The following is a 14632-nucleotide window of genomic DNA, read 5'->3' as shown; positions in this document are numbered from 1 at the left end:
ATCCAACCAGTACAATGCCTTCAAGAGGCATAACAAGTTCCTGCTACACAAGCCAGGACAGAGATTCAGCTCATTAATGTGCCTTTCCTAGCACTAAGACTATCTGAAGGCTCTCCTCGGACAGCTTTCATCCAGCTCCCTTCTTAGAAGCTGGTCCTATACAAAAGTTAAGATACAGATCAGGCATAATCAATTCCATGATCCAGAAGGGCCTTATGATCTATCAAGTAGTTGCTAAAAAGCACACACATCAACCATGGACTGAAACAGGGACTGAAGCTATCTAGCAAGTATTTAACCTGAAAGTGGTAAGACCTGGAAATAAGCAGCACAGAAAACTGATTCATAAAACAAATGATAAATTTGACTCCTTGGCGAGACCAACATCTTCAAGTAGCTCTTACCACTGTGAACTATAGGTCTAGTTCTCAGTTTAAGAAGTAGGGCACTTTAAATTATGAAGATAATTTAGCTGTCAAGAATGCTCTGTTGTTAGCAAATATCAACACATACAGCTGCATGGTCTTATCTCTGACACGTTTGGACTGTTCAAGTATCCACTATGTCTCAGATCCACAAAATCACCATAATTTATGACCAAAAACCTGACATAGAACTTAAAAAAATCTCCTTAAACATTCTGCTACAACCATTTAACATAAAGACAACCATATGCCAGGAGATACCTCACAAAGGTCAAAATTCAAATGAACAAGGATATATATACAAGCCAACTTCTAGCCAAAATCAAGTTAAAAATCATTTGGATATAGCACCAACTTCTCATCTAGTCTCTGGCCAAAATAGTGTTTCACTGAGAAAAGTTTTGATTGATTGACTGTTTGGAAAACAGTGGGATGCTTCATTTATACATTCAGCTATTGAAGCAAGTAACTTTTTGAGAAAATCCAACATAAAGTCAGCATGAACACAGAAGCTACAGCAGACTGGATTTATTTTTAAAGCCAGAAAACCAGTGACATCTCAGGAATGTAATATTCTAAAAGACATTTAAAGCCGTTTTCTTCATTGCTGCAACATTTACAGCAACAGAATTATTATAACAACGAAACTCCAGCACCTAAACCACTAGCACAATACTCCCTTAATTTAAAAAAGTACTTGAGCAGTTAATTATATGCCAGTGGATTTCAACCTCCTCTCACCACTTTTGTTCAGGTATATTAATAGACAAGTTTAAAGCAGGCCAATCACTGCTCTAATTTTCTACTCCATTTTATTTTCGCCTACAGTCTTGTAGCATGACTGGGTGCAATCTCCTGAGCTAACTGCACCCTCTGCTCCATCTAGTGGACTAGTGATTCCCACAACACAACACAACACAAACAGCAGGGACTCTGTCACTTCACAACACAAGGCAGCCAGGAAAGTAACTAAGAAATGCTTTAGTCAGAAACAAAGCCTTCCTTTTTGGTACACTTGGATGTTACGCTTCTCCTTATAGCAAGATTCTTCAAGTTTAGTAAATGATATCTGAGGCACAGGGTAGGGAAAGGCAGTGGGGGAATCTGCCTTGTAAACAAACCAATGTAGATGGGAAACAGCTGCACTGAGAAAAAAGTGGCAAACAGTAAGCTCCAAATTGTTAATCAAGAAATACAAGAAGTCAAGCTGTTCTATTACTTCTTTGTTGGAAATCAGATTAGTTCTGCTGTTCTCAGACTTTGAAAAATACGTAGGAACAATGCAGACCCCCACTGGACAAACCTTAACTTCTCAACTTCTTTCACGGATCGATTGAAAAATTTTCTTGTATTCCTTAGAATAAACACTACAGTTGAGCCATACCTAGAAATAGCATTACTGACAGATGTATTTCATACCAGTTTAGTTATTCACATCATCATGTGCACAGATACTCAACTCGCAAGTCAAATCACCAAACAATGTTAAGCTTCACAGCTGAAAGTTCGTATAAGAGTCTCCCTGTTCACTAGACAGGCCCACGTTAAATTGCTGCTGCAGCTCTATGCAGGTATATCTCAGAGTATCGGATGTCTTCAGATTATAGACAAAGAGGTTGTCTACCTGGGTGTACATTACAGTAATGCCGGTATCTGGAGAGCTCAGATGAAAATAAAATACCAAATAACTTAACATCTGCAGAAGATTCACAACAGAACCTGGTCTTGCATTTTCTCTTGAAGCCAGTGAAAGCAATAGTTCTGTTTAGCTTCCAAGGAAATCAAATCTACATGTTTTTAGGTCAACTGCCAAAACGTTTGTCTCATATCCCAAATAAAACCTACAGCAAGCAATAGCAATTGCTGCACGATGTCACCTGACATGGGAAATACAATCACCCCAACAGTTGCGTCACAACATTTGCAGCTCTGAAGACCAAGAGTTGCTTCTTGGTTGGGGTGGTTTCTTTTCTTTCCACCCCCCAACATACACAGTTTTCCCCAAATGTAATCTAACTTGAGCATAAATTACAAAGCTAAGATTTGATAAACTGAAGTATGGAAATATATCTGTGCCTTGGTTGTCCTGTCAAATGCAGTGTGTTACCTTGGTTGTACTTTAGCATTAGGCAGATCCAGAAAAGAAACCAAATCTTTCAACGCCCACAGCCTACCACCTCCATCAAAAAGCACTTCAACCATGCAGACATAGTGTTTTTCAGATTCTCTCATAAATAACTTACTCTGAGAATGATTCCTCCAGAAAGCATACTCTAAAGCTGTTCCATTCCTATAGTAAGTCCATATACACTACAGTCACCTTTTACTCCAAAAAAATCAATTAACTTACAGCCTGTAATACATAAAAAGAGCTGACATTCCCAAAAAGGGAGGGAAGGAAGAGAAATAAATTAAACCTCCGTAGCCCCCACAGAATTCAGCGGCGCATCACGTGAGCCCTGAAAGGCACTTATCCCTTTTGGTAACTGGAGACCGAGCAGTATCCAAAGCAGTATCATGTGCCCTCGGGGAGCACTGCTGGACAAGTGAGCTGCCTGTGGCTCTTACAAGTTTTTAACAGCTCTAAGTGCCTAGTTTTCCAGATTCAAGGTTGACATTTGAAACATTCTAATGCCGCAAACCAATCACAAGCAGGGCTAGGGGTCTTACCACAGCAGAGACTTGAAATAATGTGAAAGTCAGATATAGTCAAGCTCTCGTAAGAAATGTTTAAGATTGTATCAAAGATTGGTGTCTGCCTCAGACACATCATTGAAGTGGAAGGGAAGGAGAAGAATTTAAGTGTTAAACTTTTATTTTTTGAAAACCTGGCATTTCCATGCTTGGTGCACCTCCACAATATCCAGAGGTGCCCTCTGCTGTTGAGAAAAAAAAAAATAATCCATGAAAGTCTAGTCAAGTCATAAAACCAAAAAAAGACATTTGCTCACACTCAGTAAAAGTTTGCTAAAGACAGACAGCAAGAGCTTCTAAAAACTCTGCCTGTACCAACATTGTCCCTAGACAAATCTCCAGGAACTTTTTATATATTTAACTCCCTTTAACTTCCACGAGCCACAGGCCCCTGAGAGCACTGGCGCTGTCTTTCCTCCTGCACAAGTAACGCTGACAGCCAACGCACATCAATGCGAGGGCAGAAGCAAACCATGGAAAGTTACAGAGAAAAGCAGCAGTGCAAAATGAGACACAGAGACGGATCACGGGTCAAAGTGCCACACCACTGCAGCACATTCCTGCACTCAAATAGAAGTTGCAAATCCTTACGCCTCTGGTCTCCTTTAAGCAGTTGTAAAGTTTACCAAAATATCCCAGGATGCAACATGTTGCACCATTTTTTGGCAGCAAACTTGACTTAGGCAACCACCACAACCCACCAAATACCAGGATCAAGTGCTATACATCATGCAAGAGTGGTAACTCAATGTACATCTGCCCCTGCCATTCAGGATTTCATCACCTACTGTGGCTCACAATCCTCCCAGCAGTGCCACCACATCACACTGTCATCTCTCCCTCTTTCCATTTCCTCCTATGAAAGAGCAGAGTACGGCAGTTGACTCATCCAGGAGGTAGCTGACAGCAACTGTTCAAATTTGTAATGCAGGGGAAAAAAGTCAGTGAACCACAGAAACTTTGTAACTGTTTGACACAAAACAAGCTGCTTATTTCACTTTAATTTCAAACGGCAGATTTATTCCAACCTAGCTGGTTGAGTACGTGGCTGTGAATGTAACCCCACGTTTAAGTGCAAAGAAATACTACTTTTTTTCTTTAGTGTGACTATCACTAAGACTGCAAAAACAAGCACTTATAAGTCAAGACGTAACAAAACTACGGCTTCTTGAGCAATTTTAACCGGCATGCATGTTTAAGCACATACAACATGCTGAACCCTACCATGTAACTTAAGAGCTGCCCTCTCCCAGGGCTAACTAGTCTTCACTAAATGCTCAGAATGGATGGTGTTCAAGAGAATGACTCAAAACTTTTTAATGGACAAAACTTGTTGTCACAGGCCTTGCTTATTTGAGGAAAAACGCATACAGCACAAGAGGTAGTCTACAAGAAGCAAAAAGTCTTGTAGTTATACTACTACATGGGACCACGTCTTACCTGTTTTCTATTCTAAACTATTAATCATGTTGCTATCTCAGACTCTGCACTCTGACACAAAAAAGCAAAGCCAGGTTTTATTTGCTTACTTGGTCTGTGCCAGGCATTTGCAATTCCCATTATCAGTGATAACACTAGCACTATTTTGAATGTTGATGTGGTAACAGTTGGCAATACCACAGACTAATTTAGATGCACAGGCAGTAATATAGGAAGTAGAAGAGAAAAAGAAATATAGCTAGAAGACTTGTAGCTGCATCCAGTGAACTAAAGTGACACATTGGTATCTTTGGTATCGTAGGACATACAAATCGCCTTGCCTGTAAAACAGAAAACAACATAATGCAGTAGAGCTAGACTACTTCAAGAATACGTACACTAGTATAGTTTTCATACCCTAGAAATTTAGAGCACTAAGAAAAAACCAAACAGTTCACTTGCATAATATTCATTAGGTGTTCAACAACTGTGCTTATGTCCCCTTTGATCTTGCTCTGCATCAGCAGCATGTCAGATCTTCATAACAGTCTTTCATGTTGTCCCAGACAACTTATCAACCCAAATCATAAGCAAAACTCAATGTTCAACACAGCCCTGTTGTTTCTCCAAAGTTATATTTTTGTCATCACAAAAGGTTTTTCTCCAGTAAAAAGACTTTGGAACAGTTTAAAAGTCAACAGCCTAACACCAGAATTTTATGTTATGGTAACTGTTTTCAACAACACTATCTTATAAAAAAAGTAGTTCTAGCCAACACTCAGTGGTTCTACTGGAACGATTGAATTTCTCATGCAAATACTTTCATTATTATGATATGTACACACACAATGGAATTAAAAGTTTAAAATCATACATATATTTGAAGGCTTAATACTCAAGGCCAAAAAAAAGAATTTCACATGAACAGTTTCACAGAACAGTATAAAATGGCTTTATGTACATCAGTATATGGTAAGTGCAATTTCTGTAAAAGAAACTCCAGGTATGCTGCCACATACGTTGCGCCAGGAATTCAAATTAGTTTTCTTTTTTGTGCAACTAATTTGTACTTTTTATTGTATTAACAGGAAAAGTAATGGCATATGCGACATAATGCGATCTTGATGCCATAATCCTGTTGTTGGAGTACAGGGTCTCCCATTAACAAGTTGTTTGGGCTGTGGGCTTAGAGCACAGGCATTCTGGAAACAGTGTCCTTTGTTACCAAAACAGACCACTCAACTCTTGTTCCAATGTTTTCTTTTCCTCTCTTCTGCTGTTTTTAAACACACACACACACTTCCATTCACAAGAATCATAGCAACTCTGATACAAGTCTCTGCAACATGCTTTACAATTATCCATTTTAGCTTGACTTGATCTGTAAAGATACACTCCTAGAAATCAACCATCTTAGTTTTCTCTAGGAAAGACTGCTTGAAGTGTTCCTCCATCACTGTCTGTACAGAATCTGATAATATTTTAACTGCAACGGAGCTGAAGAAGTACATGCCTCTAAGATTTGCCCACAGCATTCTAAACCATTCAAATTTCAAAAAGATTCAGCTCTGCATGCCACCTACATTGATCTTAACACTAGTGCTCTAATACTTCCAACCCTGCTATAGACTCACTCATGCCACTGAAAATTAAACTTTACAGGAAGATTATTATACCTTAAGTTGAAAAAGAGAGCTATAACTTGTTGAGTTATGGGCAGGAAAGGTGGCTAAGTAGAACTAAAGGAAGAAAGAATAGTGAAAAGGGGCTATTTTGACAACTGGCACTCTGCTTTTAGAAACTGATCTTATCTCAACCTTATCAGGATTGATACAGTCTTACTTTACATTCCCACATGACCCAGCAATAAAACCTGTATATTGATAGACATGCTAGTCTTATGTCAATAGAAGTTAGCTTATAAGCTTGACAAAATGTTCACATTAATTCACATTGATAGTTATTTCTACACTGTGCTGAAAAGGTTAAACGAAAACAAAAATCATAACCTTCATTGCATGTTTAACAGACTCGCAGCAAAAAAATTAATCCATCTTTAGCAGCACAGGTCTTTCATCTTCAATTTAAGACTGTGGGGTGGGGGAGATAAAATGACAAGAGAAGATTTCTGTGGGTTTGACTATTTTTTCCTCTACCCTTGACTCAACTAGAAGTAGAAAAACTGGTGCAAGTTTCATTCAATTACCATGCACCTGGATAAGAAGCAGTCCAGCAGAACATCTAAGCTACAATATACTCACATTGTAACTTTCAGTATTTCAGGAACACTGGTCATTGTTATCTTTCTTCCAAAACTTATACAAGTTTTCCTAAATTACACAGAACATCTCCAGAAGTGGAAGTGTTCTTCCTTAACTCTTTTCCTGTAAAAACTAAATGCCTCAGAAATAAATAATTCAGCAGAAACTATACAAAAGCTCATGAGAATCAGCATCAATGGCATTCTCATTCCAGTAGTGCTTCTAAACCCAAAGATTACATTTATTTTTAGCACAGACAACAGTTTAATGGCAAGAAAATTAGCTTATTTTATGAACACTAACAAGGGAATAAATTCTAAGTATCTCCTGAAAAAGTTGCTAAACATGAAAACAGCATGGTCTAAAAGGAAAACAAGACAAGTAGGATACCAGAAGAATCAGATTACAAGTCACAAGCTTGTATCCAATTTGTTTGCCTTAATTCTAAGGAAAACAAACTTGCCCAAGAGTTAAACCTAGTTATCTGTCAAAATACAGGAATCAGATAGCACAGATATTTCGCATATGTATTACCATTTTACAGAACGAAATTTAAAATGCACTAATATCACTTAAAGGGAGTGCAATATATTTTACTTACTTTGATCAGCATAGTTTTTTGCTTTTAGTTCAAGCTGTCGAGTTTGTGATTCTAATGCTTCCACTCTGGTCTGCAAGTCCTTTTTCTCTTGTTCTTGAGAATCTTCAAACTCGATGAATTTCTAAATAAAAAAGTGAAATTAAACTCAACAATTAACTACAGATTTTTTTGAAAAAGCCTGAGCAAAGTTATTTCTCCAAAGAGAAAGAACAGATACATAGTCATCCCTGGATTTGTTTTTAAAAAGACTGTCACTTCAATCAGCATGTAGGAAACAACACAGCAGCCCTTCACAGCAAGGATGAGTGCAAGCAGGTTTCCAAAACAACAGAACAGGTCTATAGCCCACATTTAAACATGAAGGACACCAGTTTAGTCCAATATCCATCAGTGAAGCATCCCACCTAGGTTGCTCTGTATAATCACTATCAACTAAGTGCCAACTATTTCAAAGAAGCCTGCTTGGGACTAACGTAAACATGACTTATTTCATTCTTTCCTAACAGCACACACTTGCCTGCCGACACATGCGAATACAGACAGCTTTGGTATCCTCATATCAAGCATATCTTCACCTGTAAGCCATGAAGGTAGAGATACTGCAGTAGGGATATGCTAGCAATAGAGCCAACCAAAATGACATACTATCTTTTCATTCCCACCCAATTTCTGTTATCATTTGATAGGTTATAAAATGCTCAGAGTCTTCATCAAATCCTTAATAACCATCTCCTACAATCTGTCAACTGCATAGAAAACTATTTACAAGCAATCTGCAATTGTGCTTATCATCATCATCTTCTGCTACTTTTGTTTACCAACTTTGTGTCTCTCAATATTCTGGAGTTCACTGATGCATATTTCAGTGCTTACATTTTATAACATGAAAGTTACCAACTCATCATTATAGCAGTTTTAAATAGAAAAAAATATGCTTTTATCTTAGACAAAAACTTCAGAAATCCAATGTGTAGTGGTAGCACAAAGAATACTTCTAACACCGAAAGAAGTCTTAGGTCAGGTAGTACTCTCTATTCTGCACTGCAAAGAGAAGGCAAGGCCACAAACACGAGTTACGCAGAAGGCTCATCACACAGGGAGGAAAAGCATAGCAGAAGCCTTTGCAGAAAAAAATACCCTAAACCAAACATCCAAGACAGCTTAGGAGTCAGAAAGCAAGCTGCAGCTCTGTACCACATGGAAGCAAAGAGACAGAGGTGGCAGTAACTTAAAAAAAAGTAATGTTATAGGTTATTTAAATATAATTTTTCCCTACATATTGCTAGGAAAACTTAGTGGGAAAAATACTTCAAATGCTCACACATCAACTTTTAATGAACTACTACTAAGCTTCAGCCAATGTGTTTTAAACTTTTACAAAAGCAGAAACTCATAACCCTACAAAAAGCGCTTCAGTTTAGCAGGGTCATCGGAAGAAGTTTTGCTTAAAAATTACTTCAGATGTAGAAATGCATCAAAAAATCTATGAAGTGGAACAAGAGTTCCTTTCAGACAAGCTCTCCACAGCTATCACCAGACGAGGCATGGTGTTCATATGACTGTGCTTGAAGCTAAACCATGAGGCAATTGAGAAACTGCTGACACTAGCCCAGGTAGCACTGCTTTGGGTTCTGCGATTTAAAATGAGTTCTCCCGCTTCAAAAAGACAGATGTACAAAAGCCCTTCTACCCCCTCAACACAAAGTTTGGGAATATTATTTTGTCAATGTAATATTGAAAACCTCAAACCTAAAACTTGTTTCATGTCTCCTTTGTAGTAAATGATACAAGAGTTTTGCCCCTTTAATATTAAAGATTCAAGTCATGTCTGGCTTATTCTTAGCAGACTCCCTTTATAAGAAGGGCTTCAAAGTTTGACACAAAGTTGGCACTGGGGCTGCAGACCAACATGGTTTGTTAAATTAAACATGGCAAAACATGAAAGAAGAACTATAAAACTGTAACATCTTTGTTTAGTTGCTTCTCTGATGATTTTCCCAAAGTCAGATGTGTCTCATAACTTGCAAAAGGCCAGTGACAATTACACTTTTGAATAAACAGCCATTCAAAGCCATCAATGTCATCGTCACTCATGAAACCAAAGATATCATTTTGTATTTCCTCTCAAGTTCTTCAACTGCAAGTATTAAAACTGGTTTTGTATTAAACTGTTTTGTCATCTTCTACTAGTTTACCTTCATTTTGTTAAAGTTAGAATTTAAGTTACATCTCTTCAAAGCATTTTTACAACTAGAGCTGGCTAATTTTTTTTCCTCTGCTGAAAACTATACCAGATCAAATGACAGATTTAGTACTTTAGACTTTCAATGTATCTGTTTGGTTTCATCTCTCCTTCTGGTGATAGTATTAACACAGGCAGAGCCCCAGGAGATTGATCATCTCATCCTGACTAAGCCTGTATGACTATGATGGAAGGACTAGTCAGACAGCAGCCAAGGATAGGCTGAGCACCCATAATAAAAGACTTTTATTTATTTATTTATTTAAATTGACAATACACTCAAGTATTGCACATCTTCTGCCTTGTTTAACAGGATTGCAGCAGCATATGTAGGAACATGTTAGCCACTCAATACATGGATACTAGACATTCTCTTTTTTCAACCAGAGCTACTGCTTACACAAAATACCAAGGCAGACAAAAAAACCAAAACCCTAACTCTTCAGTTTTAAGTGACATCCTGTTTAGGCCACAAATCTGTATCTTACAACTCTAACAAGAAATTAAGATTGGTTTGGTGCCCTTTTTTTTTGTTTTGTTTTTAAAAGAACAAGCTGAAGGACAGCAACACTTCTTTAAAACAGACTGAATACCACAAGATTACAGAAGATACGGCTAGAACGGACCTTGAAAGGTCATCTTGCTTCAAGGCTCTGATGGGCTAATTTTGATTAGGACATAATGAAGTGTAAGCACAGGATATGATGCACGCCTCTTTCTGCATGGGCCTACTGCTGAAATCCAAGCCTGTGATACCTTCATAAACTATCTTTGGCAACTCCCATTTAATCCTTCTCATTTTCTCCAGGAAGTACCAACTATGTCATTTCAGACAGACATTTGTCTAACCTGTTCTTAAAGAGGTTCAATAAAAAGTATGAAAAAGTACTTCACAAGTAAGATTCAGAAGTCTTTATGTAATCAATTTTAAATCTACTTAAATTTACAGCAATAATCATTGCAATAAACATGAACTCAGACTACAAAATGGAATAGCACAGCATACACATTTGGAGAGCCCTCTCATGCATACAACCATTTAATCACTTCGTAATACAGTACTAGCCAAATGAAACATTTTTTCCGATATTTATGTCATCTTCTGTTTCCTTATATTTTAACCTGTTTTCCCATCACACGATCCAGGTGCAATACTAAGCATATCTGATGTCAGGGTTCCACCTACTTGGCAGGCTTTATTACCCTATGACACGTCCTTCAGTAACTTTTATTGCAACGATGCCAGCTTTTCAACCAATGGCACGTTCTTCCTGGAGTAGGTAGAGAAAATTAACTATGAAGCCAGCTCAGCTGGACTGGGGGTACAGAAAAATATATGTAACTGAAAACAACCTAGTAAATTTTACATTATTTTAGCAAGCTTTCTGTATAATGGATATCAATTTTGTTTTCTCGTAAGTTAAAAATACTTATAAACTCTTACTGGAAAATGTTCACTTCACATACAATCCTAAAGAAGAAAGTTAACTTTGGGAACAGTAAAAGGCAGCCATCAAGTTGACACTATCACTTAAACTAATTTTCATGGTGGTAAATCCTTTTTCATGATGGCAGAAGTAGCAACCATGTATTGAACATGGGATTTCAAGAACAGCAGCAAAGCTAAAAGACATATTAGACAGCTTGACATGGCTAAAAGGACAAGATTTTATCCTGTTTCCAAGCCCATATAAAACACCTTCTGCTAGCCACATAGACCCAGGTACGGAGCAGCATACTTCTGTAGAAGTAAAACTTATTAGTTTATAAAATAGCAGAACCCCAAATCCTTCTTCCTCTACCACTTCTTTGTGGCAGGGCATGCAGCCTAACGTTCACTAAGTGGGAAGATAAATTATGCAGAACTGTAAGCAGAACAGCAGAACAGCTGGTTCCTCTATTTCTTTAGCTATATCCCCAAACGTACCATGTTAAAAGTCAGACAAGTGACTTCACAGCAACTAAAAAGATCATGACTGTTACCTAAAGGACTGAGAAGTAGGCCCAGAACCTCTGAAATCATCTTTATTTTTTTAAAGTCACCTTAACAGAAGTCGAGGGGTAACAACTTTCAAGATGTTTCTTTAGTAACACTTTTTAAGTACAGGAAATAAAGGAGGCAAATTAGGACAATAGTGCAAGGAGATTCCTATTCAAATAGTAGACTATTAATATTCGTCAAGATACTACTGCAAATATAAATTCCTACAACAGCAAGCAGAAAGTAAAAGAAGGTATGTTAATTCTTCAGGACAGTCAGAACAGATGATAAGGAATATTGAACTTGGTAGCTCAAAATTCTCCATTTTGCTATCAAATTACACAAGCAACCTCCACAATGAAAGAAACACACTAAGCCAATAATTTGTTGTCCAAGAAAAACAGTGCTATATTCACGTTCCCTCCTTTCATTTCAACTGTACTGCACCCATCGGATTACCTCAACATTCAGAAAAAAGTTGCAACAACCAAGTCTAAATAAAACGCATACCCCTCATGAACATACCATGCTTTACCCGTGACAGACATTTTGACGTAGGTATAGCATAATTGACCTCGGCATGTAACAAAAAGATGACCTTTGCGCTTACAACTGAGAAAGCATCAGTAAGTTGTCTTGCAGCAGGAGTACTAGTTTTTAGACTACATAATGCTTCTCCCCTCAAGTTAATTTATCACGACATGAAGAAATGGAGATTGCAGCGAAGTACACTGCCAACATAAGTACGTACAGCTCCTGAAGAGCCACACCACCACAATTAACACCATATTCTGTTTCACCATACTGTTACGGTTTCTGTTCTGCTGCCAGGGCCTGCTTTTTTCAATCTGGCAAATGCTGCCTGTGTTTCAAGCCTAATTTTCTCTTGAATTAGTTCAGAAAATATTTATCACTCCCTTCCTCTTACTCTCTTAATAAAAATAAAATATGTTTTCTAAAAAAGCCTTTTACATGCAGCTTGTGTCAGAGCTAGTGATTAAGTCTTTATGGCAATAGTCCCCAGACTGAAGCCCATAAGGCATTGTAAAACAACTATGTGTTTGACAAGGAGGATGAATGGTCTATTGGTCCAAGAGTTGTGGGGAACACACCATTCACAACACGTTACTTCGTAACAAACCAACGAAGTCCTGGAACAATTTGCAGACAACATTTTGCACTCACTTATAACCATAACGTATACAAATATTTGTACGGGGCTAGTGTTTTTCAAATTAAGTTTTCGTTGTCGATATTGTCTTTACCCTCAGCGTTGTTATTCTTCTGATTTTTGGAAAATTTAGAAGGTAAGCGGAGGACACGAAGTCTGGAAATAGATTTATAAGATGGCTTGTTCTATTACAGATAATGCTGTCAATCCAATTTCCTACAGGAGTTTGGCGAGACAATGAGCTGGAGGAAGTTATCCTGCACAGCTGCTTTCTATTGTATCGCTTTATAATCTCGCAGAAGACAATGCTTCACCAGCTTATTTATGCTGAAGCAATTCTTCGATATTTTTATTTCGTTTTTTGTAGTAACATCCCGAGTCAGAGTTTATGTCATTGAACAGTCCGCACCACCTGTTGCTGACTGCAGCTTTTATGCACCAACTTTGAAGAACTACAGTCTAGGCAGCACGTATTTCCGTATTTTTCGCAATGCCTTCTCACTGGGTTTTTTTTTGTGACTACCACCGATCCGAAACAGACAATCCACCTCCTGCCACGGAGGAAAATCCGGAGGGAAAGCAAAAGAGCGGAGCCGTCAGCACACGGTTCCACGCTTGCTCTGCGGAGCGGTGCCGCTTTTCTTCCACCGACCTGCTGACTGGAAGAGCAGCGCTTCAGAGCGCTCCCGGACACCGATGTCACAGTCCCGCAGGCAGGGCCACGGACTCGGCGACTGAGACCACCGAGCTTCTGCCCTCACCTGCGTCCAGCCACCACACGACCGGGCCCGGCGCAGCCCGCCGGAGGCCAAGCGAGCGGAGCGGGCAGACACGCAGCTCCCCGCCTTCCCTCCTCCCAAAAACACGTCGCGACACGAACCCCTCACCCGCTGGGCCCTCCGGGGGCCCCCCCCCCTCCCCGCCTGGCAGCCGACAAGGAGCCACCGCCGGGCCGCGGGGCACCCCGGGCCCAGGTACCGCAAGCCCCCCCCCCCCCTCCTCGGCGGCCCGGAGGGAGGAGCGGCTCGGCCGCCGCCGAGGGCAGGAAGTTCCCCCCCTCCCCGCTCCGCCGCCGCCTCCGCGGAGGAAGCCCGGAGCCGCCGCCCGCCTCAGGAACGGGCCCCCGCCCTCCACCGGCTCCGCTCGCCGCCGCAGCCCCCGGGCCCGGCGCCCGCCCCTCACCTCCTCGGCCTGCTTGCGCAGCGCCTTCTCCCGCTCGTACTGCGTGAGGAGCTGCTCGTTGTCGTCCCGCAGCAGCTCCAGCTCCACGCTGGTCTCCTGGCTGTGGGCGCACACCGAGTCCAGGTTCTCCAGGACGGCCACCACCAGCGGCATCAGCTCGGCCACCACCTCCTCGTCGTAGCGCCCGATCAGCCGCTCGAACTCGCGGTAGATGGAGCCCGCCAGCCCCGACACCCGCTCCGACATCATGGCGGGGCCGGGGCCGCCGGGGTCCTCCTGGTACACCACGCCGTCCGCCAGCTCCATGGCTGCCGGAGAGCGCCTCGTCCCTCACGGGGCCCGGCGGGGCGGCAGCGGCTCAGCGCGCTCCCGGCGTCTCCTCCTCCCTCTGCGGCGGGGCCTCGCCTGCAGCCCGGGCGAGCGGGAGGCGGGGAGGGGGGAGGAGGAGAGGCGGAGAGCGGCCCTGGCGCACGGCACTGACCTCACCCGCCGCGCCGGGGCGGGGCCGCGGCGTCACGCGGGGCGGGGCGGGGGGCGGAGCCTCGGCGGTGAGAGCAGCGGGAGGCGGGCGGGGCGGTGATGGCGGCCGGGCGGCTTCACCCGGCGGGAAGGGCCGGGGGCGTCTGCGGGTCAGCGTGAGGGAACGAGGCCGTAGG

At 41.2% G+C, this 14632-nt stretch overlaps 1 protein-coding gene across 2 annotated transcripts in view; it reads right to left on the bottom strand.

Annotated features, from left to right (window-relative positions):
* The window catches only part of SPAG9 (sperm associated antigen 9), a 65888-nt gene extending 51434 nt beyond the window's left edge, over positions 1 to 14454 (bottom strand). For both annotated transcript variants that reach the window (XM_075044409.1, XM_075044410.1), the window contains exons 1-2: positions 13977 to 14454; positions 7401 to 7521 (exon numbers count right to left, since the gene is read on the bottom strand). In XM_075044409.1, coding sequence (XP_074900510.1) covers positions 7401 to 7521; positions 13977 to 14282 — 427 coding nt within the window. In that variant the 5' untranslated portion in view covers positions 14283 to 14454. The remainder of the gene's footprint in view (positions 1 to 7400; positions 7522 to 13976) is intronic.
* Positions 14455 to 14632: the final 178 nt, after the last annotated feature.

Source organism: Buteo buteo, chromosome 13 (assembly GCF_964188355.1).
Source record: "Buteo buteo chromosome 13, bButBut1.hap1.1, whole genome shotgun sequence".
NCBI lineage: Eukaryota > Metazoa > Chordata > Aves > Accipitriformes > Accipitridae > Buteo > Buteo buteo.
The sequence above is the reverse complement of the archived record's forward strand: the minus strand, read 5'-3'. Positions and strand labels throughout refer to the sequence as shown.